This window comes from Scomber japonicus, chromosome 11 (genome assembly GCF_027409825.1).
Source record: "Scomber japonicus isolate fScoJap1 chromosome 11, fScoJap1.pri, whole genome shotgun sequence".
Lineage (NCBI taxonomy): Eukaryota > Metazoa > Chordata > Actinopteri > Scombriformes > Scombridae > Scomber > Scomber japonicus.
The window spans coordinates 20156982-20182774 of record NC_070588.1 but is presented as its reverse complement, the minus strand read 5'-3'; the positions used below and the strand labels follow the sequence as shown (position 1 = coordinate 20182774).

At 40.6% G+C, this 25793-nt stretch overlaps 1 protein-coding gene across 1 annotated transcript in view; it reads right to left on the bottom strand.

Annotated features, from left to right (window-relative positions):
- The window catches only part of myo16 (myosin XVI), a 79320-nt gene that overhangs the window by 51823 nt on the left and 1704 nt on the right, over nt 1-25793 (bottom strand). The window contains exons 2-7 of the mRNA XM_053329024.1: nt 22162-22431; nt 10517-10587; nt 9492-9635; nt 2691-2799; nt 680-804; nt 394-519 (exon numbers count right to left, since the gene is read on the bottom strand). Coding sequence (XP_053184999.1) covers nt 394-519; nt 680-804; nt 2691-2799; nt 9492-9635; nt 10517-10587; nt 22162-22431 — 845 coding nt within the window. The remainder of the gene's footprint in view (nt 1-393; nt 520-679; nt 805-2690; nt 2800-9491; nt 9636-10516; nt 10588-22161; nt 22432-25793) is intronic.

Below are 25793 nucleotides of genomic sequence, written 5' to 3'. Positions count from 1 at the left end.
GATCACTTCCATTCACTTCACAGCTGGATCTCTCCCAAACCACCAGATCATATTGCTCCAACAACTCACATCCGCCCTATCTGTAAATCAATCATCTTTCCTCTATGAGAGGAAACAAACATCTCATCTAAAATGCTGTAACAAATACATATGCAGTGCAGTTTGATGGTTTCTGATCAATAGGCCCAAAAAGAGAAGTTTATCAGAGTGTGTGCAGGGTAACTGGAGGCAAGTTTCTCAGAAGAAAAATCCATCCATCAATAATTTCCTCATTATTTTGTTCATTTCATTAGCAGTTGCAATCACATTTAATCAATGCCACTAGATGAGTTGAAATTAGAAGACTACTTAATGAAAGTCAACATTTTGATGTTTCATGCAGCAGTGGGTTACCTGTCCATATTTAGCAGCAAGGTGGAGAGGGGTCCAGAAGTTGTTGTCTGCAGGATGAGGGTCTGCCCCACTATCCAGCAACACAGACACCACGTCCCTATATCCACTGGCACATGCTATATGGAGCTTCAGAGACAGAAAGAGTGAGTTAAAGTTATGATTGCAAAAAGAAGAAAGCTAAAGTATCTTTTAAAAGGATTTCAGGAAACAACAAACCAATTATTAATAAAAGGACAGATGCAAATAAAGGTATACACAAACACTAGCTAACATGACCCTGACATACCAGAGTGACCTTGTCATCATTGGGCTGGTTGAGGCTTCCCCCTGTGGCTATTATCTGCCTCACATCAGACAGCATGGTGCTGGGTCTCTGAGTCTTCATAGCGTGCATGGATGACACATCTACACCTACAAAAACAAACACCAGCATGACTGACACATTCATGCTGCAGTATGTCTTGAGTGTCACATAAACCTGGCACCTCAGATTCATTAGTTAATGAAATATGACAAAATGCTTACTTTACTGACTTTGGCAATATGTATACTGGGGAGGAAGAGGAAGGGGGGGGTGTTACAATCAAGTAAAAGGATCTGACATATTTGCATTTGCATTTAAAAATTGCCTCCTTTGCAGAACTGTATTTCCTACCAGGATTTGGTTTGTGCAGTATTTAACCTATAAAGTGGAGTCATACACGAAACCCCCTCTAAAACCAAAGCCTAGCAGATTAAGGCCAAAAGGGATCTTAATAACGTCTCCAATACTGGTGTAAAGTTTATGTCCCTAACTCGAATGATTCAAGGTCCATGTAGCTCATCCCCTGGGCTGAGACAGATAGTCAGAGGTCTACGAGGGCATCTGTCCTATGAAGATCAATGCTTCATAATCACACACACACACACACACACACACACACACACACACACACACACACACACACACACACACACACACACACACACACACACACACACACACACACACACACACACACACACACACACACACAGAGACAGCGAAACCTGATTTTGGTTGCTGTGATGGCAGGGGGATTGATTATCAATCAATCTATATATTTCACCTGGATAAGCTCCAGGGCACTAACTAATAGGACTTCTCCAAACATGGATCAGCTCATCAATAAGTTTGTCTTGGCAAATAAATGAGAGCCTCAGGGTTTGCCAGTATTTGAGACATACTCAACATTACTGTTCGGGAAGAGAATTCTTATTCTCAAATAGTAGGAATTTGGGATTATATAGAAACACAACAATTTGGTGGCTTAACACCACAACTAGGGAACAAACTGAAATTTTCTTCTCCCCCTTTCTTCCTGATATAGAGACACATGGACAGACTGTCTTTTTCCCACAACCACACAAACTTGATGGGGATAGAGAGCATGCAGCCAAGTTGCTATAGCAACAGAGGCCGAGTGAGCCTGTGTGGGTAAGAGTGTGTTTCATGGTGGCACAGCCCAGCAGGATGGGGGGGGGGGGGGGGCGGTATCAAGGGAGCTTGAGGTAGGCAGGAGGAAAGAGATCACCACGGGGGCTGGTGGACCGAAGCAGAAGAAGAGTCTCAATACATTCAGTGGCTGCCTCTAAACTTTGTAGAGTAAGCTGTCTAAAGTCATAAGCTTGTATTTGTCATGTGATCCTTTGTGGGGTCAAGCGTGGTCAAGCGTGGTCAGTGACAGATTGATGAGGGAGGACTCTTCGTCACTGTCTCTATCTGTTTCATGACTAGCATTGTCAGCATGATTTCAGCTCCTCTTACTTTCTGTATTACTCTAGTGCTTTTCTCCACCTCTCCCTCTGTCATTCTCTGTCTGAGCCTCTCTCTCTCGTGCCTCTTTTATTCCCAGCTCATGTGTTGACCTTCTCCTTTCTCAGTTGGAGAGAAGCGCCTAAATCACAACCCACCATCATTAGGCCTGTGGGTGTAGTTGACCTTCACACACACACACACACACACACACACACACACACACACACACACACACACACACACACACACACACACACACTCTTGTCTTACTGTGGGTTTATTCAAACATTCACTGTCTTTTCCAAACCACATTATCCAAATTCCTCCTAAATAGAGGCAATGAAAAACATTCTTTTTCTCATTTAGGTTTTTTCTCCTTCTCAAAGGGCAGTGAACACATGGAAATGAGCCACTACATTTCAGTGACTCATTAGAGCTCATGAGGAATAAAATGTGAAAGGGAAAAGATAGCTTTCTCTCACTGCACAATAAAAGACTTAAAAGGTGTACTGAGCTTTACCATTTTCCTCCAGGTGTTTTCGGAGGATGTAGCAGGACTCCGTTCCCTCCGCGGTGTAGTCCAAAGGAATGTTCCCGTTGACGTCCTGCAGAAGGATGTTAACTCCAGCCTTCCAGACCCAAGGCAGAAGAGAGCAGAGAAGACACACACAAACAGAGTTTTAGCTAGGGTCATTCATCAGACTTGAATCAATGATAAAGTGGGTCCAATTATCTTGGTTTCCCAAAGGCGTATACCTGAGCAGAACCATGGAGACATTAACAGACAATAGAGTGAATTAAAAAACTCATTATGTAACTGCCTGGGGGGAGGGGCAGTAGAGAGTAAAGGCGTTGGTTACCGTTACCTGAGTTCATTGGGTTGAGTGTGTGTGTGACAAGATTAATGTGTGTTTGCTCAAATAGGACCCTGCCAGGGTAGTGTTCTGTTACAGCAAGAGATAATGTGGGAGACCTTCCCTTGGGCTCCGTTAATGACTGTTACTCCAATGACGGTGCAGTCGTTGGTCACAATATGGTTATGATTGATTACTTCTCTTCGGAGGAACTCTACTGCACTCATTATTCGTAAACATGCTGGGATGCTTTCCCAATAGAGCAGAAAAGTGTACAAGCCATGCAAAATGTACTTCTGTGGACTTTGCTTTGGTCCTTTTCATTTTTATCATACCCTCTTGGGAGGTAAGGTACTAAAAGTGACATACATCCTTTCAAGTGGGAGTTGTCAGAATCCAGCCTTGAATCGTTTACTGTTGTTTGACTAAACCATAAAAGACAAGGCAGTGTAACGATTGTAGCTGGACCAGGTCTGATAAGAGGGACAGAGGACTCTAAGTGAGGATCCTTATTGAATATTTACAGCTAAGAGATTTATGGCCGGCTGGTACTTAAGCAGACAGAGAGGGGAGTGTTTGGGGAAAGCAAAGAATGGGAGAAAGGAGGCTGAAAATGCAAGGAAGGATACAAATGAAAGAGCAACACTGGAACTGTAAACCTCATTGCTCTGAAAACCAATCAGCACCACTAGGACACCAAGGCTAAAAAAAACCTAAAAGCAACCTTGAAATTCCTTATTGATTCATAAATAAGACTTTTTTTCCACAGTTTTTCAGTTCAAAAAATGTTTAGCAGATTTTCAGATGTTTTTCACCCAACAAAGGCCAAACAATTACACTTTATAAAGGGAGTACATTGCTGTAAATCGCCATTAGAAGAAACTGTTCAGGTGAGCCTTTTAAGTGGTTTCATTGTGCACCAATCTGTGCCGTCTAGTGGGAGCTTTTTCCGCTCACTTATGAGGGTTTGTTTGGGGTTAACAATGGGAATTAATTAACATTAACCAAAAGCTGCTGCTTCATGACTATTCATGAGAGAACAAGAAACCTTATCGCCATGTGAAGCACATCAAGAAGAGCATGAGATAACATGATGAGTCAGACAGAGAGCATAATATTATGCTCCCACCACCACAAATATAGCACACATACACACACACACATTTATGTGGACCTTTGTTTTTATTTAGTATACCGTTCTTAGTATCTTTATCCTTATTTAACTTGTATTCATACAGATTTTACTTTTTACATTCCTGTTTATGTTGTATGTGTATGTTATGTGTGATGTCTCTACGTGTATTAAGCTGCTTGGACCCTAAATTTCCCATAGGGGATCAATAAAGTTTCACACACACACACACACACACACACACACACACACACACACACACACACACACACACACACACACACACACACACACACACACACACACACACACACACACACACACACACACACACACATCATCCATCCCCAATCTCCCTGCCCCTCTGGTGTCACATTTACACTGCTCCATCTATAATTTTTAGATTTGTGTGTTGTCCCCCAAACAGTAATCAACTTCCTCATAAACCTGACAGCCACTCTCAGGATGTTTCTTTTAACGTGTGTGTGTGTGTGTGTATGTGTGTGTGTGTGTGTGTGTGTTCTTTTGTGTGTACATGAATGTGTGTACTGCATAGTGGGTGTACTAACCCAGACAATACACTTCAAGGTCCAGTAAAAGTCAATAGGAGTCTAGCTGAATGAAGTTATCAGCTGACACACAGAGAGATATATCTTACTCTGTCTGCCAAGAGGCCACTCTCACCACTGCCCACCTTCACTCACAGCTGGACAAAAACCCTGGATAAACCTTGAGATGCTATTGGAATTGTTCCGTTAAAATGTGAATTCAAATTTCATATTCTACATAAGTGACATAGCCCTGTTTTAAGAGCAAGAACAACATAACAATACGTAAAGAAAATGTACAAAACCTATGTGAAAATACCATAGTGCTATCATGGCAAACAGTGCTCTAATACCGAGAGACAGATCATGGCAAAGAAAGCATGATGTGTGGGCCATTTAACCAGAGACATTAATCATGTGTCTGAGCTCATATGATAAGTACTGACAGATATAAACGTGCTGGCGGCGGCTAGCAGCCACGCAGACTGCAGAGGGGTTAACAAGTTGACCTCTGACCCTGACACGCTCCCTGCCACAATATGATGAATCCACCACGGACCTCCCAGAGATGGAAATCTGTTTATACCACACGCTATCCACGGTTCATTTAATTTTTTATTTAAACATGACGTCTCTTGGGATGCAGCTCATTTAGATAATGGCAGTTATTGCTTGCAGTGACTGCCACAAAATCAATACCAACTAGTAGATGTGTGCTGATGGCAGTCAGTGCGGAGCTGCACACGATCATAGCAAAGCACAGTGGAAATCTAACCGGTGCAAAGACTTCTCATTAGAGACCAGGCTGGGAAATCAGTCAGGTCAATATATTGACTGATATTAGCTGATTGCAGATATATTGTATTGGAATACATGTTAGCCAAGGAAACTGATGTACAGATATGCAGAAGATATGTTTTGAAACAGGGTTACCATTCTGTAAACTGTCCACCATCATGAGTACGTAAGTCCAATAGTCACAAGTTTATTTTCCAACTGTAAAATGTCCCAACCTGTAAAGAATATGAATATCAGCTGGGGAATCATTAGTATTTATATTATTTATCTATCTATAAATTATAGGAACATCTGTCTGTCTGTTATTCGCATGTGTGACTATCAGTGCAGCGCGTGTGAGAGCAAAACGTCCTGATAGCGCTGTGTTACTGCTTATTAGACCAATTGCACCCACCGGACCGTCACCCCCCCCCGGTACGAAGCTCCCTGAAATGACTTTTTGCAGGTTGGGATGTCTGCACACGCAAAAACAGATTTTGCACGGGCACTGCACTAGTATATTATAATTTTTTAAACTCTCGAATATCAGTCTACATACGAAATTACATGCACAAAAGTTCAAATAATCCTAAAGCTTTCTCTATTGTGTCTTTGCAATAACAAATTAACACGTTACTTTAATTTTCACCTTTGTTAATGTTTCTCCAAAGAAAAAATAAAGTTATCTAATCTCAATGAATCTTCAAACTTTATATTCAAAGTATTTTATCCCGCACAGCATTATTATTCTCTCTTGATTGCACATCTTTTCTGCTGTTGCCAAACAAACTTTAATAACTGTTCAAAAGAAATTGGCATATTCTTTATAAACATGGACAATTCTTCACCATAATAAAAACGATTTTTATAGCAAAATTGATATAGCTATAATGTTAGTCCAAAAACTTTCAACTTCTCCTAAATTGTTCGTTTGCAGGTTCAAACGAAATCTGATCATACTGTACACCGTAGAAGAGTGCACAAGTTGCTTGATGAACCACTGGCATGTTTGGAGAAGGGAGGGCTACCTTATCAGTAGAAAGACCAAAAAGTAGAGTCAAGTAAAGTTCAGCACAGCCAGGGGCTCGCTGTTAATCGTTTGACTTCAAAGCACTCACATTTCAGAAGTTTTAAATTCATCATACACAAGCACAGAAAGTGGGTCAGTTCTACAACTCTGGCCCCATGGGTTTGGAGCTCTAAGATGAGAAATAACACTTTGGAACAGAACCACTCTCCTGTGGATCACATGATCACATGAAGCTACATGAAGTGCATGGTGGTGGTACATTAAAACATTTAAGATTAGTATTTACATGTTCTTGAGCAAACAGAGTATATACATTTATCAAAGGATAGAAACTTTTGCTCTGGAAGACACTGATGTTGAAGTAGGGCAAGTCTGCAATTAACTCTAATCACTTGCCACTTTTTTTTAACAATTAATTTGATTTGTGCCTTGTGTGCTTGGAATAGAAGTCCACTAAAAATGTAACACATGGAGATTAAGAACCTCTGTTGAGGCAACCTCGCACATGAACCAAAGCGATTAAAGGCGCAGTGTGTTGGACTTGGTGGAGTCTAGTAGTGACGTTGCAGATTGCAACACAGCTGCTAGATACCAATAAATTCTACACACTGCACCTTTAAGTAACAGGCTATGTTGAAATCAGTATGAAAATGCAGAAAATTTACTCTGGTTTTGTTTGATAATCAGACCCTTTACCACCCAATATATTGCTTAATATTATATATTACAAGAGTAATTGTTTTGAGGAATCAGTTATAAAGACTATTAAGACACCCTGTCATGTTCTCATGTGCTGACAATGTCTCTGAACAGCCAATTAATTCTACCAGGGTCTCAATGACAAACACTAACCAGAGCAAGGAGTAGGTATGGGAATGGGTTTGGAAATAGGTTGTGAATGAGGGTGTTTAGAAATGGCTTACTCCTCTCCCCTCTCTCCTGCTGTTTAGAGTCACAAGATAAGAGAATTAACATTATTTCCAATCCGGACACAGCAACAATGCACCCAGACGTCTCATCAAACCCTCCCTACTTTCCCCTTATGACAAGCTCGGTAACATTTCTGTCAGCAAAAGCCACTCTGCTCCTCAGTGTAGGAAGTAGAGACATGAAATCAAGGACAGAGAAACAGAGAACACGGGGAGGGGAACAGAGAAATAGACGAAGGAGCAGGACACAATAGATTAGCAGCAATACTCCTTTTTGTGCCAATCAAAGATAAGGCTGCCAGTCAAGCTCCTCTGGCGAGACCACTGTTCCACTTCTCATTAAAATGTAAGCCCGTCATATTCTGAGGGAAGATCGTCTACTTACAGCTCTGATAAGGCAGAAGCTTGAGAACAGAGCAGGATGACTGGGCATTGGCAGCATTTGTGCTGGAGGAGATGGGTGTAAAACTGAATGAATAGAAGAAAAAAGGATATTCCATCTCTACCGAAAATATGGCTCAGCTGAAGCTATTTCTGCACAGGAAGAGCTTTGAGCTCCCCTTTCAGAAACCGTCCGCCATACCGATTGTAACAGGAAAAGAAACTCAAGTGTTTATCTTACCCTGAAGAAAAAATTCACTCCATAGCAATGTACAGCACTTTGAAAAATGAATACTTCTAAAGTCCCCTATCTTACTGGGCTAGTCTTTCCACATCCAAATACTGTCACAATCACAGTGCACACTCGCACAAGCAGAAGATGCAGTCAAATAAATAAACACTTTGTATCAAAGGAAATTCAAGCTGTGAAAGCCCCCCAAAAATGTTTTGGTGTTGCTACAGTAAACTGGAAAAATGTTGAATCAGATATTTTCAATTTCTTTGAAATTGCCCTAGTCTTTTCCTCTTTACCCCCTGCTCGCTTTTAACAGGACTGAGTTCTGTGTAAATATGACCCAATTTACTAGAAACTAGTTCTTTCTTGGTGGTGAATGGGAGACATTTAGTTGCTGCCTCCCAGGGAGCAGTCTTAAATCTCTCTCTCTCTCTCATGGTGTTGCCTATAATGAAAGCATAGCTCACTGCATAAATTGTATTTGGCGTATCTATATCACACTCTACTCTACAAGCTAGGCAGTCTGTATTAATCTTTGCTTCCAGGGAAATTAAAAGCATGCAAATACAAAATACTCACATGAAGCAAACAGTCATACAGTCAGTAGAGGCTGACAGATCCACCCTGCACACCCTTTGGATGGCAACTCTTCAAACATATCCATTCCTCTCAGGAACATCTCTTTCCTGCCCCACAGATAGGAAACCAGCAATCACTCAGGACCCAATCAGCAGAACCAAGCTGTACAAGTTTCTGCAGAGCTCCGAATTACTGACAAGCCTCCCCGGCTCTAATCAACACCAGCAGAACACACCCAGCCCACTGAGTGACTGGGCCTGATGTGAATGCCCTCCCCTGCAGCTGGCCCAGCTCTCATTATGGACCTAATCAGCACAACCACAGCTCTTGTCAAGACAGACTCGAGATGAGCTGGAAACATCCTCCGCAGAACGGGCTCATGCTTTGATATCATGCTAATGCCCAATTTCTAAATATCCTAATTTTCAGTGATACAGTTGGGTTTGTGAAAGAATGGAAAGTCGTGTTTCAGGCCTTTGGTAATCCAAACCCCCTCATCAATGAAAGATGCTCCACTTGGAGAGAAAATTCTGGATGACTAATGTGAATACAGCCGCTAATTCGAAACATGAAGCTCGAATGCCGAGCCTTTCCAAAACACTAATCTAATTTGTAGCGGACACGCTTGGAATTGGATGGATCAACAAGAAAACTATGTCCAAAATGTTTGCTTGTGTGTATTTGTAGCATGTAAAAGCTCTTATGTCCACATACGCTGTGTTTATGTTTGCATGTGTGTTTCTCAAGGGCGTGTATGTCCTCCAGGATTTAAGGATAGAAGAAAAGCCTCTTGAGGTAAATTTGTGATTATGATTTGTGATATTGTTCTGTATGAATAAAAATGGACTGGACTCACCAGCAACAGAAGCAGCACCACATCTGCATGGTCACACACACATGCTACGTGCAGAGCTGTCCACAGGTCTTCATCCTGCAGGTTGGCATTCAGGCCTCGCTCAATCAGAAGTTCCGCCGCGAACACATTGTCATGGCGAGCACACTGTAGATCGCACCAACAGAAGATTTTTGTATTATTAGTTTGCAGAAATGTATATTTCCGGAAGCACTACTAAAATAGTGCAGATTTGTGATCTAGAGAGTATAGTTTAATAAATAATGTGTGTGAAAAAGGTGCAGCAGGTGTAAGATGTGTACTGTAATATGAGCAACCTCCCAGGACAGGACAGGTGGACTAGCTTGTCTGATTACCTCATTCAAATGAAGAAAAAAACATGTGGTCTCTATGACATGTAGTGTGTAGTGTAATGTGCTGCACTGATCACTCATTTGGACTTACAAACATCCTGGCACTCGATCACGTCATTATTTCCTACTTAACTTAATTTTTCTGAGCATTTTTCAGTAAAATAAAAAATAATGTACCTTTCTACTTGTAAGATAAGGACATATTTGAGTACATTTTCCACCACCATGTGAGGGTCTGTACTCACACTCATTAATCATAATATGGGGACAAACACTGTCCATAAAAGTAACAATTTATGGGTTGAGCATAGCTCAGCGGGTAGAGCACCCGCCCCATGTGTTGAGGCTATAGCCCTTGTTGCAGGTGACCCCGGTTCGAATCCCGAACCGAGCGGTCTTATCCTGCGTGTCATTCGCCCTCTCTCTGCCTCCTGTTTCCTGTCTATCTCCACTGTCCTGTACATTAAAGGCAAAAAAAAGCCCGAAAAAATATACTTAAAAAAAAAAACAATTTATTTCAGGTTAAAATTAGGCTAACATTTCAGGATAGGTTAGGACAAGGAATGTAGCATTTATGATTCAAGTTGGATTAAACTCCAACTTGAATAAATGTACACACGTCAGAACAATACCCTTTACAACTTGTGTATGAGTGTGTGTATGTGTCCGTATTACCAGGTGTAGCAAGGATCCACCAGAAGAAATGGGAGTGTTCAGGTCTGCTCCCTCCTTCAACAGACGCAACACTGCAACACAAAAATATATGACTGTTACTACTTCCATCCACAAGTTAACACCTGCTGTATGTGAAGACAGACAAGGCACTCAGGGCATGTAATGCAGACACACACACACACACACAGACACTGATCTTTACCACTCCCTGACCAAACCAACATGTGCAGAGTGTCCTGACTGTCCTCGACATGTCAGTGTGCATCAGTGTTAAGGCTCTCTGTGTGTGTGTGTGTGTGTGTGTGTTAGTTCCTTGTTCCAGCAGCAAACCAGAAATACACATGAATACACACGTTCACATCACATACTGTAAGCTCCAGTGAGCCGCACCACCCACTCACACACTGACACAGATCTGCTAACGAAAACACACCAGCCATTACATTCATTACACAAGTTCACACAGCCAGTCTTGCACAGATGAGCAGACAGTTGTAGGCTAAACAAGGTCACAGCGAACTGATATATTTTTTTATTTAACATCTACAAAAAAATGAATGAGAACAGAGCGGGATACGATGAGCGTATATGTCTGTGCTGGAGTGTGTGACAGATAAATAAAGTGGGATGGACAAACAAGAGAACGAGGCTGAGAGCTGTGGTTTGGACATATGTGATCCCACCGACACTGACAGCACTAGATGGATACTGACTAGATCCTGGAAGGCCTTATACCAGCAAAACAGTCACAACTGTCACGCAATCCCTACACACACACACACACACACACACACACACACACACACACACACTGAAGTCTTTAACCAAAGCCACTGGCTCTGAAGACAGTAACCATGGTAATTACTGTGGTGATAATTCCATCTAATGAACCCTGCTGATGACCCCCATGAGGTCATTTCATTTAAAGGGATATTATCTTGACAGACTTGCTTAAATACATCCAACCCACACACACACACACACACACACACACACACACACACACACACACACACACACACACACAGGCACGCAGACACACATACAGGAAGTACGTTTTCAACACCATTTTGACACAGTCTCAATAACTGTTTTAACCCTAACCCTTTCTTATCACGACTCGTTAACTAAGCTGCAGCTATTATACTGACTGGTTATTTTCCTATGGATCATACGCTACAATCTCTTAGTCAATTAATCGATTAATCGTGTCAGTTATTTCACAAGAACAAAATGCCATGTGTGTAAAGGTTACAGCTTCTCAAAAGTAAGAAGCTTAAATTGAGGTAAAGAATTTTTTTTTTAACTTTCTCTGCAACAGTCAAATTCTGAAAGCCATTGCAAAGACAAGAAGAGATTTTTTCTAGTGTTATAGCTTATATATGGACTAATTATCACAATTATCACACTTCATTTTCTGTAAACTACCTAAATGTTTAAATTGCCAAATAATTCAGGAACCAAATGTGCACACCTACCAAACTGGGCAAATACAGACTGTACCGTACACAGATATGTTCCCATTTGCCTAATGGCTTTCAGAGCTTAATGGCCTTTAAATGGTTGAGCAGAAACAAACTGGCCAACGTTGGAATCAATCAGCACAATTATCTTCCATCTTCTTAACATACTGTAAGGGCTCAGGACTGTAAACCTCAAATTAAGGCTAATCTAATGCTTAAGTATTTACCAGGGAATAGGTAATGCTCTAGCTTTCCTATCCTATATCACAAGACTGCTCATTAGTAAATGTGAAATCTATAAGCAGGCGAGACATTAGCATGGTTGCGGCTAAAGAACAATCAACTGTGATCGAAGAACAGTCATTCAGTAGTTAAGACATTTCTGGTCTGCATAACCTCCTATCTGTTAGAGCCTGTTAGTGTTAGATTTTGACAAAGGGACCTGTCTGAGTTTTATGTTACATTATTGAATGTGTCTAAAGACAGGTCAAAGGTCAAGTACTACATTGAGCCTGAGGCAGTAAAAAAACAAAAAAAAAACACAGACTGTTGCAATCTGTGTAGGAAGTCCATGTATCCACTGTGTGGAGTACAGAGGCAGTGCGGTATACTGTACTGTATGTAGATTTACATTTCAAACTATTTCCTTTTAAGATTAGTGTAAGTTCTCATATAGTTTTCTCACAGCTTGATGATGTAAATTTGAGGCCGTTCTCACAAAGCATCTTATGTCACTACTTGAAATCCTCCTAAATGGCAGGACAAAGTGGAGTCTGAAGATTGCATTTTTGGTTAGAGAGATAATTCAACAATCATCATATTCCAAGTTCATCAATGTTACAAACTACATTTTGTTTACAGACAAACCATTGTCTTATTGTTATGTTATTAGTTGTTCTGATTCATTGATGAACTGACACATTCCTTATCAATTTGTCATCCATCAAAATATATTTTTTAAAAGGTTCATTATTGTTGTATTTTACAAAAACCTGATGCAACGAGGGGCATTTCCAGCACTAACTGACTGATTGTGAGTAGATCTTAGCAGTCCTCTAGACTATTGCTAACGTCTGTCTGTCTGTCTGACTGGTCAATGTTTTAATCTTTTATAATTAAAATTTGTTGTGAATTACTCTTACATCAACAGCTTACATAGGAGTCTCAAAGTTAGGACTAACATACCATTTTAGGATGAATATAAGCAGTAAAAAATGTGTCATGGAGCGCCTTGGTAGCTGAGTGGTTACCGCGCATGCTACATAAAGGCAACGTCCCTGGTTCGATTCTGGCAAGGGACCTATGCTGTAAGTCATTCCCCTCTCTCCCCCCGTGTCCTGTTGGCCTCTACAAAAATAAAGGCAAACAGCCCAAGAACAAATCTTAAAAATGGTATATCCTACAGTTTCATTTTATTCAGTGGTAAACCAAAAAAGCACTATCTCATGATCATTTGTAAATGAGGGGAAAGTATCTGATTAAGAGCTATATGTAGAGGTAATTAGGTGGTGCTGTAGGTTTAAAGGATGACAATATTTATCTGTGCTGTATAGTTAAATATGAAAGATAGATTTATGTCCACTGCATGACTGACATAAATACAGTAGAGTAGCCCTATGCCATTTTTTTCTCTATACTAAATCTTTATGTCAGTTGGTGTTTGATTATACGCTGCGCTATATGCTATGATCTCAAGCTTTGGTTTTGCTCTTGTGTGTGTGTCTATCGGGAGGCTCGTAGGGAAATGGAGAGTGGGCGCAAAGCTAAATTGGCTGTCATTTTGTGGAATATTGCAAAACAGCTGTTGGAGACATATGTGGAGTTTCCATGGCAACCAGATAGGAACTGGTAAGGAATGTGGAAACGAGAGAGAGAGAGAGAGTGAGTGAGAGTGAGATTGAGAGAGAGAGAGAGTGAAAGAGTGAGTGAGTGAGTGAGTGAGTGAGTGAGTGAGAGAGCGAGAGAGAGAAAGAGAGAGAGAGAGTACGAGCGAGAGAGAGAGAGAGCGAGAGCGAGAGCGAGAGAGAGAGAATTCATTGAACAATGTACATCAGGAACTGGATGCCCTACTACAGTACCTACTGTACATATGACTTCATTGGCCATCCTTTACTATGAGATATGAATATACAGTAATATGATGCTGTCATTCCTTTATGAATGAATCCTGTGTTCAGATAACACCTGAATACAGCATCCATCTCTTGGATAAGCCTTGACAGTTAAAAAAAAAGGGCATTCCCTCCTGAAGAGGGCATTCATGGTAAGAAATATTATTACCCTCTGCAGCAAGCCATGTAAGTGACAATAATAATAATAAGTTGAAGTTCTTGAATAATGCACATGCTGGCCGAGCATGTTCTATGGATTCATAACAAGATTAAATGTACTTATGTACTCTTCAGCCTGTCTTATCTTACTGAACCGTGATATTCCATGAATTTGATAAAATCCCTATAATGCATGCTCCATAATGTCACTTCACTGAAGAATTGCCAATTTTCTTCCACTAGCTACCACACTTCCCCTAATGTAAAGATTCATTCCCCAGCTGCTCAGTAGGAGATTCTGTTCAAATCCCTAACCTTTATAAATGCCTCTGTCTGTTCAGTCCTTATCACACAGTCATAGACACAAGAAGCCCTGTCTCACCTCACTGCCCCATGTTTCTGAAATGAGCTACGAAATCTTTCCTTTGTTTCTATCCTGATGAAAAAAGATATTGCACACTTTTTCAATAATACTGAACTCTAAATGTAGATGATCTTATGATTCTGTAAGTGGGAACATGTGTGTCCTGTGCACTTGTTTAGGATGGATTTCAGTCTCTGCAACCAGTCAATACATTTACAGCAAACAAAAAAAAAGTCAACGTGTTTGTTCAAAGTATTGATATATTTTTTATTATAGAAAAAAGGTGTTAAGATCAATAATATCCTTTTTGTCTAAGCCGGCAATAGAAACATGTTGCTGTCTTAAGATTGGTTAACAGCAGCTGGCATGCTACAAGATTGTTGATATTACACCATAGGGAAGGAGGATAGAGAGACAAAGTAAATAAAGTTAAGTAAGTTAGATAAGAAGGAGACTTCAGCAAGAAAAACTAATGTGAGCTTTTGTTCAGAGCCTGTGGGTATTCTGTGGTGTAGCAGGATGCTATCAGGCTCAGTGTGACTGTCTGCTCTCCCTATAATAGAACACTGATGTAACACTGAAGCTTTTATTGGTTGTATAGAAACAAGGTCTCTTTCTACATGAATGGATAGCAGCATTCCGGTCAAATTAATGCTGAATTAATACCTTTAGGCTAAAATCATGACACCAAAAATAGTAACTATAAATGTCTATTTTGGTAAATTAAGCTGCATTTAATTATTTCCTCTAAAACCAAAACCATGTTGTATTTGTGATAAATTAATCATGACATTAATATTGCCTTGTAGTACATTGCCTACTTTGCAATGTATTCAAATATTTTAGCTGCAGTGTTGTTTCAGGGAGGTAATCAATGTGTAAGATGGTGTATACCTCATTGCTGGAATAAAATTCCTTCACTTTTATTGCTAATAAAAAAAAAGACAGAAGTCTCCTCAGGGAATTCAGCCGACAGACTGTGTAAGAAGATGCAAATGCTTGTGAGCAGAAGAGGGAAACACTCATGGGAATGCAAAAAATCTTGAATCTATTTTCTGGGCTGGCCATGTCTCTTAGTTTTAATATTAATTAAACGTGTACTTTTAATTTTGATGCTCCCTTCTGCTTCTTCTAATATTACCCTATACCTCCAAACTTCTATAAAAGTGCTGCAGAGTCATGGAGTGCACCAAAAGTTTCATATTATGAGCTATAAACTACATTGCCAGTGGAAAATGTTAATATGCTGGATGATGATGTATTTTCCATTAAAGCGCCCTCTGCTTTGTAAGAATCATAAGGTTTGATATTGAATTCCAGCAAAAGATATCAAGACATCTTCCTCTGTCACCTCTGTAGGCCCCGTTCTATCAAAAACATGATAGGTGTCTGACACTTCTTTAATCCTGGCATGCTGTATTGCAGAGAAATATCTATTTCTCAAACATTCCTATTTCTCTTTCTCTCCCCTCCCATCTCTGATTTGTGTTTTATCATTTTGGGAGATAATATACACCGGTCAGCCATAACATTAAAACCACCTGCCTAATATTGTGTAGGCTCCCTTCATGCCACCAAAACACCTCTGACTCGTCGTAGACTGCAAAAGATACATACACCCCTTCTTCATGGTTATACTGCTACCATGAAGGGGTGCACTTGGTCTGCGACAATATTTTGGTGGTTCATGTCAAAGTAACACCCACATGAATGCCCGGACCCCGGGTTTGTCACAGGGTCATCAATTGTCATCCTTGGACTACATTTGATACTGACCACTGCGTACCAGGAAGACCCCACACGACCTGCTGTGTTGGAGATGCTCTGACACAGTCATCCTACCACCACAATTTGGCCCTTGTCAAAGTCCCAAATTTGCTCAGATCCTTTAACTCTCCCTTTAACATTTCCCTACTTTTAACTGACTATTCACAAGCTGCCTTTTATATCCCAGCTCTTGACAGGTGCCATTGTAACAAGATAATAAATGTTATTCACTTTGTCTGTCAGTAGTTTTAATGTTTTGGCTGAACGGTGTATATATATATATAATATGAAGTGGCTTGCAGTAAAGGTGTGACATGTTTTCTCCACTGAAGAGGAAACCAAGTGTTGGATCGATGTGAGGTGGTGATGGCCAGCCAGCTGACTGATGAATAAGCAGCTAACGTCTTTAGTTTCAGACTACAGGACAGGATACTGAGTGGTACATTGATTTCCCACTTCAACTGCGGTGCTGTCCACCACGTCCACCACAACTACAACAGGTGTCTGGAGAATATAATTTCCTTTGAAAAATACAGCATATAACAAAGTGTAGAGAAAGATGGACTCTTCTAACATTATCTGACTGACAGAAACTGAAAAACAATACATTTATTGACAGTAACATACTAGTCCCCCCTGTTTGTTTAATTTAATTTAATTTTCTCATACTTTGTGAAAAACTGATGGTAAAATCAGCCACATGTGGAAAGTAGTACCAAGTAGTAGTAGTACCAAGCCACTACACAAAACTAGAAGTTATTAGTATGACTTCTGCTGCCTCCTTTCCTCACTATGAACTACTCAGAGTCTGTAAGTCACTGGATCTATACACATTGATCAATAATGGTAGGTGGCTATTCAGACAACTATCTGTGTATGCGCATGCATTGCACACATACAGTAATTACACACAGTGGTGGACAGTAACGAAGTACAAGTAATTCGTTACTGTACTTAAGTAACTTTTTAGCGGATCTGTACTTTACTTGAGTATCATTGTTTTGTGAGACTTTATACTTTGACTCAACTACATTTGGAAGAGGAAAATCTTACTTTTTACTCAACTACTTTCCAAAAACCTGTCGTTCCTTTCCATGTTCCTTTCCACAACATGCATGCATGACCAGCTGCTGTGACAGGTCCAAATGAACGTGCACCGCAAGTGTACCAATCAGAACACATCGTGTGTCGAGCAGTTTTGGCCCGGCCCCCTACCTGGCTACTTGTCCCAACTTGCCTTCTCCTCCATCCATATCTCTATTAGCATTCATTTGACAAAGTTTCGCTGTCCAGTAGCCTGCCCTGCCAACACATGGAAGTTAAAGAAATATGTGTCTAGTGTGGTTTTCCCCCTCCCTATTAATTCCTAATCAGGTGATTTCCATTTAGTATGATGTGCTTATGATAATTTCAAAAGATATCAATACCAGATATCACAAATGGAAAACATTTTGTTTTCAGGGTGGTGTTAGTGGGCTTTTTAACCTTAAATGACTTGATTGAGTGTATAAAGGACATACCAAGACATTGGAACTACATTACACCAAATTACTTTTACTTTTGATACGTAAGTACATTTGAAGCCAAGTACTTTTATACTTTTACTCAAGTCGACATTTAAAGGGAGCACTTTCACTTTTACTGGAGTAATATTTTACACTAGGTATCTCAACTTCTACTCAAGTACGTGGTCTGTGTACTTCGTCCACCACTGATTACACATCCATAAAGTGCCACAATATCTAGCACTCACACTCTTACACACATAAACACATGACAGGGCAGGCATGGGGGAAGAAGTACTCGTCCATTAATGCAGTGACTGTGTGCATCCCCATCAGTACTTCTGCTAGCTTGGCATCCCCATTAAGTGTCAGTGGGGGAAAAAACTTGATGTTTGATCTGAGGTCTGCACTGGATAAAAAAATCAGGGGAACAACAAAGACATGGGGGGGTCGTGAGTGTCTTTCATGACTATGCCTCATGGTTGGGGAGATATTCACTCTGCACCAAAATGTTGGACTGACAGAGCACTTCACAGTCATTCCACACACACACACACACACACACACACACACACAAGAACTCCTGTTTATGCAAATGGCAAACCATTATAATACTGACACTAAACAAAGTCAGATGGTTTAACGGATATATTTATACAAAACATGCACCAGTGGGATCGGGATGCAGCTTGCTGGTAACAGGTGACTGTAACAGTTCTATACTGTCACTCAGAAATGTCTTATTACCATCAGTTAAATTGGGAAAACTCTCCTTAAAATCAGTCATCTTAAATTTGTCTTAATTCCTGCTCACCCTGCTTGAGATTTTATAATTAATTAACATCATCCCCAAATTTTTCACATTGTGTTTTGCAGGGGATCATCACCACCACCATGTCATATTTCATATCATTATTCTGTTGACATGGAAAGACATAATAAAAATTGATTGTAGCTTTCATGGCTGTGAGGGCAACAGCTGCTGCCATTCCACTTGTGTCTCACTTTGATGAAGTTAAGAGATTGGTTTGGGAAAAGCAATTTCACCAAATGTCACAAGGCAAGAAAGCCAGATGTTTGCATATGACAGATAGGAAAAGAGAAGGGAGATGAGGCACAGCTTGTCTCTATTTTACTATAGGGCTTGTGTGCTATTTTTTCACCTTAACGCTTCAGTACAGTATCCTCTTGGACTGGAGGTTTCTTTCCCGCTGCCTTTCGGTTTCTTTCTTTTGCCAATTTCCCTACTGTGTTCAACCCCTTTCTTCTTTTATCCCCCCTGCTTCTCTTCATCTCATTTCTTGCTCTTATTTCCAGTCCAAGAAAACCGATAAGAAAATAAATCCTTGTATGACAGTGTACGTTTGCTGCCCTGTCAGCAGACTGAACTTGTGCATCTGTGAATCTAATCCTGAAGCCAGCTCACTAAAAAAAAAGGCTTTAATTAGAATTGTCATGTTCTAATTAAAGCCTGTTTTTGGGTTCACCTTCTCTCTTTCTATCTCTGTCAATCTATTTCCTCGCAGCCTCTTTGTTTCCTTTGCCGTTTTCTCTTCGAATCTCATTTGACTAATCTCTCATTTTCTCTCTTCCACACACAGTTCTTAATAACGATGAGTCGCCAAAATGTCTTTCCATCAATTTTTTCATTAATCAGCACCATCTGGGGACACGCTAAAATGTGAAAACCAATCAAGTTGAGACATGCACAGTTCGTCTGAGATAACAGCAATGCTAAAGATATAATTGTATATCAGCTAAGAGGCGTTCATTTTTGTTGGCCTCTAACACTCTAACATTGACACAGTCTGGCAGTCTCATTTCACACTTCACACTTGAAGGGACCCATGAGATATTTAAAGAGCCTCTCCAGTCAAAAATGTGTTTTACTCATTGTTACCTCACTTAGATGTTTGAGTCTCGCTGTGCAGAATGATGTATGTGCAAAGATTGACACTAAAGGGCTGTTTTAATTTTCATCCACTGAAGGAGGAAAGTTTGATTTTAGGCATCACAGCTGGTTTGGAGCCAACAGTTTCCCACTATGCAACTTATACAAGTATGAAGTGGAAACAGTTAAACATTTGAAATAAAACATATTTGCATATTCAGAAATTGAGGAGTAAAAAAGGAGGAGATGTAATTTTTTAAAATTCTATGTAAGACACAAATTACTAATTGAAGTATTTTCAAAATATTCTTAAAACATGCTGATCTCTAACAATAGTATTGAGAAAATAATATAATCAATAAATCATCCAATTTTTTTGGGCGTCATATCTGATTAAGATGTGGTAAAACTGTTTGCATCATTTATAAAGATGAAATCAGCAATAATGTATGCTGTTTAATATTTCTGTTGAAGTCTACTTTCTAAGCAAGAGATTAACTTATCCTGGAATTGTCAATGAGTTATAAATGCAAATCTCTTTCAGTTACACTTTTACCCCTTTCCACCAGATTAACCCGCAGGCTCTTGCTGTTTACACATTCCCACTTCTCTTAAAATACTTCTGTAGTGAGGGAGAGAGGAAAAGATCCGGAAATGTTCACATATTACTCTGGGGAGGGCCCAAGCCTGAGGCAAATCCTATCACTCTGTACAAAAAGAAGCTAACTTAAGGCAGCAACTGTGAGTAAAACTGTTATGAGCAGCTCTATTTTCCAGATGTGGCAAAAGCGGACCTAACCAGTGTTACCTAAAAGTGGTTTTGGACAGACCCACAAGCCCTCACAAAGACCTAGACAGCAATGCAGACAATCCAACTTGATATGAACAGATCATAAAGCTTCCATCAGGCCCCTTGACTCAAGGCATATGTTAGAAGTGAATCTGCTGTGCATGAATCTTTTATTTCTTTCATCTAAATCCAGTTATTTCCATTAACACCACTCAGAAGGTGAGGAGGTCTTCCCTTAGCAAAACAAACAGTAGCCTGGTACCAGTTCAGTGACATGGCAGAGAATGGCTGGTAGGTAGGCATTAGACAGAGGGGTAGCAGGTCTGATTCATGCCAAGCCAAGGAACCCTGGTTTAAGTCTGGCTGTTGCAATGGCACACCAGCTGCTCTCACAGACCCCAGCTGAACCTCACTGGCAGCCAGGGAGCAGAGATTAACACAGTGACCTGCAAAGACAGCGAGTAGAGCTGACACAGATACACCCGGACAGCTGCGTAAATGACTGGCGAATGATTGGCATAGACAAAGAGAAACATGGTAAGATTGGACAAAAATCAATGCCCTTTAGAGTGAAGTGTGAAGGCCTCTTGAATCCTGTGAGTTCATTGACTATCTGATCTTACAAAAGCGCTATGAGTATTTGAAAGTCTTTACTGGAAGCTTGGCTGTAGTCCTGCTTGAACCTGAAGCCTGAGGGCAAATATGATTTACTATCTGCTTGAACAAAGATCTCACTGTTTTACTCTACTGTCAATAGATCCCCTGATGATATGTCTGACAATGGATATATAAATGAGCATTCCCAACAAATACAATGACACACACAAAGATTTTTAAAATAAGTTTTTAAGGGGAAATGGGGAAGGTTCATGAAATATTTTTAATTATGTCTATGTCAAACATAGCACATACTAAGTCACATTTTTATATCAATCTTGCAAAGTATACTGTTTGCTTGTTAATCAAATGACATTATCTGTACTTTCATATTGCAAGACAGACTTACACAAAAGCTGTGTCATTGTATTATAACTACTTTTGGCATCATTGAACAATATTACAAACCCTCTGATTGACACTGAATGTTGTAGGTGACAATGGACAAAAAGCAAAGGGGCCTCTTTTACCTGGCCTCCGCTCTGACGACGTTGCCACAGCAACCTGTCAGATTGGTCATTAATGTGGCCCAGTCTGAACAGAGCCAAATCCGATTTGGACACTTGCTAAAAACAGTGTGGACAGTCAGGCCTAAAAATCGTATATGAGAAGGAATCAGATTTGAATCAGATTTGCTTGCACTGTGAACGCAACCTTAGTTTCAGGATAAGAGCTTTACTCAGTTCTCCTAGTTGAGTGGCCAGATTCCAGCAGAACAAATTGTCAGAACTGCAGACAGCAGCACTGTTTTGTCCCACTGCTGTGAATGTGTGTCAGAAAAAGTTAACAGTATGTGACAGACAATATACTGTTGGTGTGCCAGCACTGCAAATGTAGTATCCAGTCCTCTCCCTCAAATGTTTACTGTGTACACAACCACACACACTACTATCTCACCGCACAACAGACACCTTTTAAACGCAAACCAATACACACACCTTCTTTGTCGTCATGGCGAATGATTGCATCCTGTATGACATCAGCGAGGCCAAAGCGAACGCGTTGCTTCTTGCGGTGAGTGGGTGGGGCTCGGACCTTTATACCACCCTGCTGCCGCTGCAGGCTCTTTTCCCTTTCGTAGTATGCCCTTATTTGGTCACAGCGCATCCTCCTGACCAGCCGCTGGCGCTGGCCAATGGGGAGAGACTCCAGCAGACACTGGTCTATCTCCATGTTCTGACGAAAGACATTACAAAGCTGGAAACAACCTGGTAGGATGGAAAGACAGAGAGACAGCAAGACAAATAAATAAATAGAATTTACTTATGCACAAACTATTTCCATTTAAAGCGAGACTATGTTGACTAGACGCAACAGCAGCCTCTGCTGTCACAAGTGGTAATTATGGGACGCTGGTGCATTTCATTCTGTTAATATATGAGCAGTGAGGTTACTGCACTATTGTAACATGAGGGAGTACTAATTGAAGAGGAGTAGAATTCAACACTCATGCTGTGGGTGTCGCCCACAGAGCGTGGGGTAGCGTGAGCAGCACTTTTAGCAGTGAGTGCTCCAACTACACAGGAGGCGTTCAGGTCGCCTGTGTAGATTCACTATGCTTGCAGTCTAGACACAGGGTTACTGTTGTGACATCCCTCGCTGTGCTTCTGGCTGAACTTATTTCCATGATCATCGACATCTGAACCCATAGCAGCTAAAGTGTGTGCTAAAATGTAGATGCTAATGTTATTAGCATCTACATTTAGCTATACTGACTGACTTGTGGTATAATCCACATCATATTCACACACCATGAAGACCAGTGGCTGCTAGTATGTATTTTAGTTTTTTGATAACAATATTGTTAGATAATGGCAAGGTAATACGTGATTGTAATTCATCGAGGGGCTTATCAGGCAAGCCAGCTGTCTCTTATTAGCTGAAGACCCATCTGCATATACTCTTAGAACTGGAGACATCCAGGTAACTACTGTTTCTCACAGGTGATCATACTTGCTCAACCCTAGTTACATGGTGTAAGAACAGGTATTCAGGAAGCAGAGTGTGAATGAAAGAAGTACTATTCTCTCTATTACAAGTCAGTGTTACATCAAAATGATTTGAAGATCTTATTTTAAAAAGGTAGAATAGTTGCATTATGTTACTTTAAATTCTGATGGCAAGAATGAGGAAGACAAATGGCTTAATCAGTGAAAACACTTTAGTCCACTGTGTTCACTCTAATACAGTTTGATACTGATCGAGCAACACAAGGCTCAGATCATAAAACACCAACCCTGCGAGCTTTACCTCCAGGCTGACCTATGTTTAAATCTCTTATATTGTTTTGTATGCATTATGTGTGTTTTTGTTTGTTTCAATCATTTAGCATATTTACTGTAAACTGTATTTACTGTGTCTGTTTAGCCCAGGGGCCAGTTGAGAGAAGCATCAAAGCATTTTGTGTGTTGTCTCTCCTATCCCAACAGTGTGTAATGATTCTCCTGACTCCGTAAAAAGTGCACACTTAACAAATGAAAAATGTGCAGTGTGTAGAATTTAGTGGCATCTAGCTGAACGGACTCGGCAGAAATGGAATGGTATGTAATTGCCTGAAAATAAGAATGTGTTTTCGTTACCTTAGAATGAGCCCTTTATTTCTACATAGGGAGTGGGTCCTCTTTCATGGAGCCCACCATGTTGTACCGCCATGTTTTTACAGTAGCCTAAAACAGACCCACCAAAAACTGTATCATGTTTTTTTCGAGCCACCATAGGTTCTCCTATACAGTGAGAGAGGAGAGGGAGAGCGGTATTCAGTTGCTTGCCATCTGCAACCACACTGCTAGATGCCGCTAAATCGTCCACACTGAAACTTAGAGTCAAAGTGCATACACCAGCAGAGGAATTTAGTGTATATATGCTCATATACCAAAGTGCACTGGCATTGATAGCATTGACAGTTTGACAAATTCAGGTCACAGCCAGCCCAGAGGACAAGCAGAACATGAAGAGAGGATGTCTAAGCAGAGACAGAGTGTATGTTGTGTTTGTCTTTCTGACTCACAGACTCTCTTTGGCCCTGCTGTCTCCATTTCTTATGCATTCTTTGATCAAATTCAACTTTGTTGCGCCTTTGTTGCTCTGGTCCTTTTGTGCCCACTTTGTTTGTCTCTCCACTGATCTATTTGAGAGAAGATGTCTCTGTCTCAGTATCTCAACTCTTTCTGTCTGGGTCTGAGCGCATATCAGTCTGCTCGTCAGGTGGAAAGTATTGCTAGTGTTAGTACCTTTGAAGTATTACATGTAGACCTCATGTTCTCCACACCCCCCTGTCTCCTCCTCATGTGTCTTTAACTCTTTGCATATGCAGAAAGTGATGTCAAAATCAACACAGCAATAACAGACATGAGTAGACTGTTGCTACTTTGGGTCAGCCCTATACTATATACTGTGGTTTCTTATCTGTAGGCACTGAGGTGTGTTTGGACCTGATCTCTATCAGAGAGACACAAAGCTGTCCAGGCAGACAAATGAAGCTGATGTGTCCCTTTGTGCTTTTTCCTGCTTGATATACATCTACACATTCATTCAAACACCTGCCCCCTCCACCCCTCTTTGACACACAGACACAGACACAGACAGACAGACACACACACACACAGACACACAGACACACACACACACACACACACACCTCCTGCACAATACACCAGTGCCATCTGCTCTGGTTAGACATGTAAAAAAAACAAAAAAAACAAAAACCTTCTTTTGTGTTCACGTTCCAGACGATGGGGGTCATTATTATACTGTTCATGCCAGGTGTCTGCTTTAACTGTATTTTAATTCCAGGAACTTGGCTGCAGAGTGAGCTAACAAACACATACACACAAACTGAAAAACACCCTCAACCTGCTGCCTTTTCCAATATAATGCCACTCCATCTCTCTATAGTCCAACTTCCTCACTCCTGTGTTATTGCCTCTTTTTTTTTCTTGTACTTGCACATTTCCCCTCTCCTCAACCCTTTCTAATATATCACTTTTGTGAGAGTCTATATAAATATACTACATATATGCACACCCCAGATGACCAGCCTTGGCCAATGTGTCAGTGTAATGGCCATGGATGTATTATGAGTACATGGCTCAGTAGGTGTGTGGAAGGTTAGGAGTCAACAGCCACACTAATTGCATTTAAAAGGCAGCCAAACTGTGAGCATTGGGCAAATTGAAATTTTGACCTTATGATCTCAGTAAAAGTAGGATTCATCTTCTGGGATATCTGTACCAAATATTATGGCAATCCATCTGGTAGTTATTGAGACATTTCACCAAAAAAAAAAAAAAAAAAAAAATGTAAACGTCATTGTGGTGCTGGAGGAAAAGTGAGAGGATCATCAAGGCTTCATCCTTTGGGAACCATGATTATCTGGACAAAATTTCACATCAATCCAGCAGAACCAAAGTAGTGGACCAACTGACCGATTGACATATCCATCCCTAGCCCTTTTAAAGGCTTGGTGGTAAACTGTGTCTCACACAACACAAAATGTGAATGGGGTTAATCTACAAAGCATCTCTTTCTCTGTATTGACTCCATTCTGTTTTCTCTGGTTTTGCCACTCATA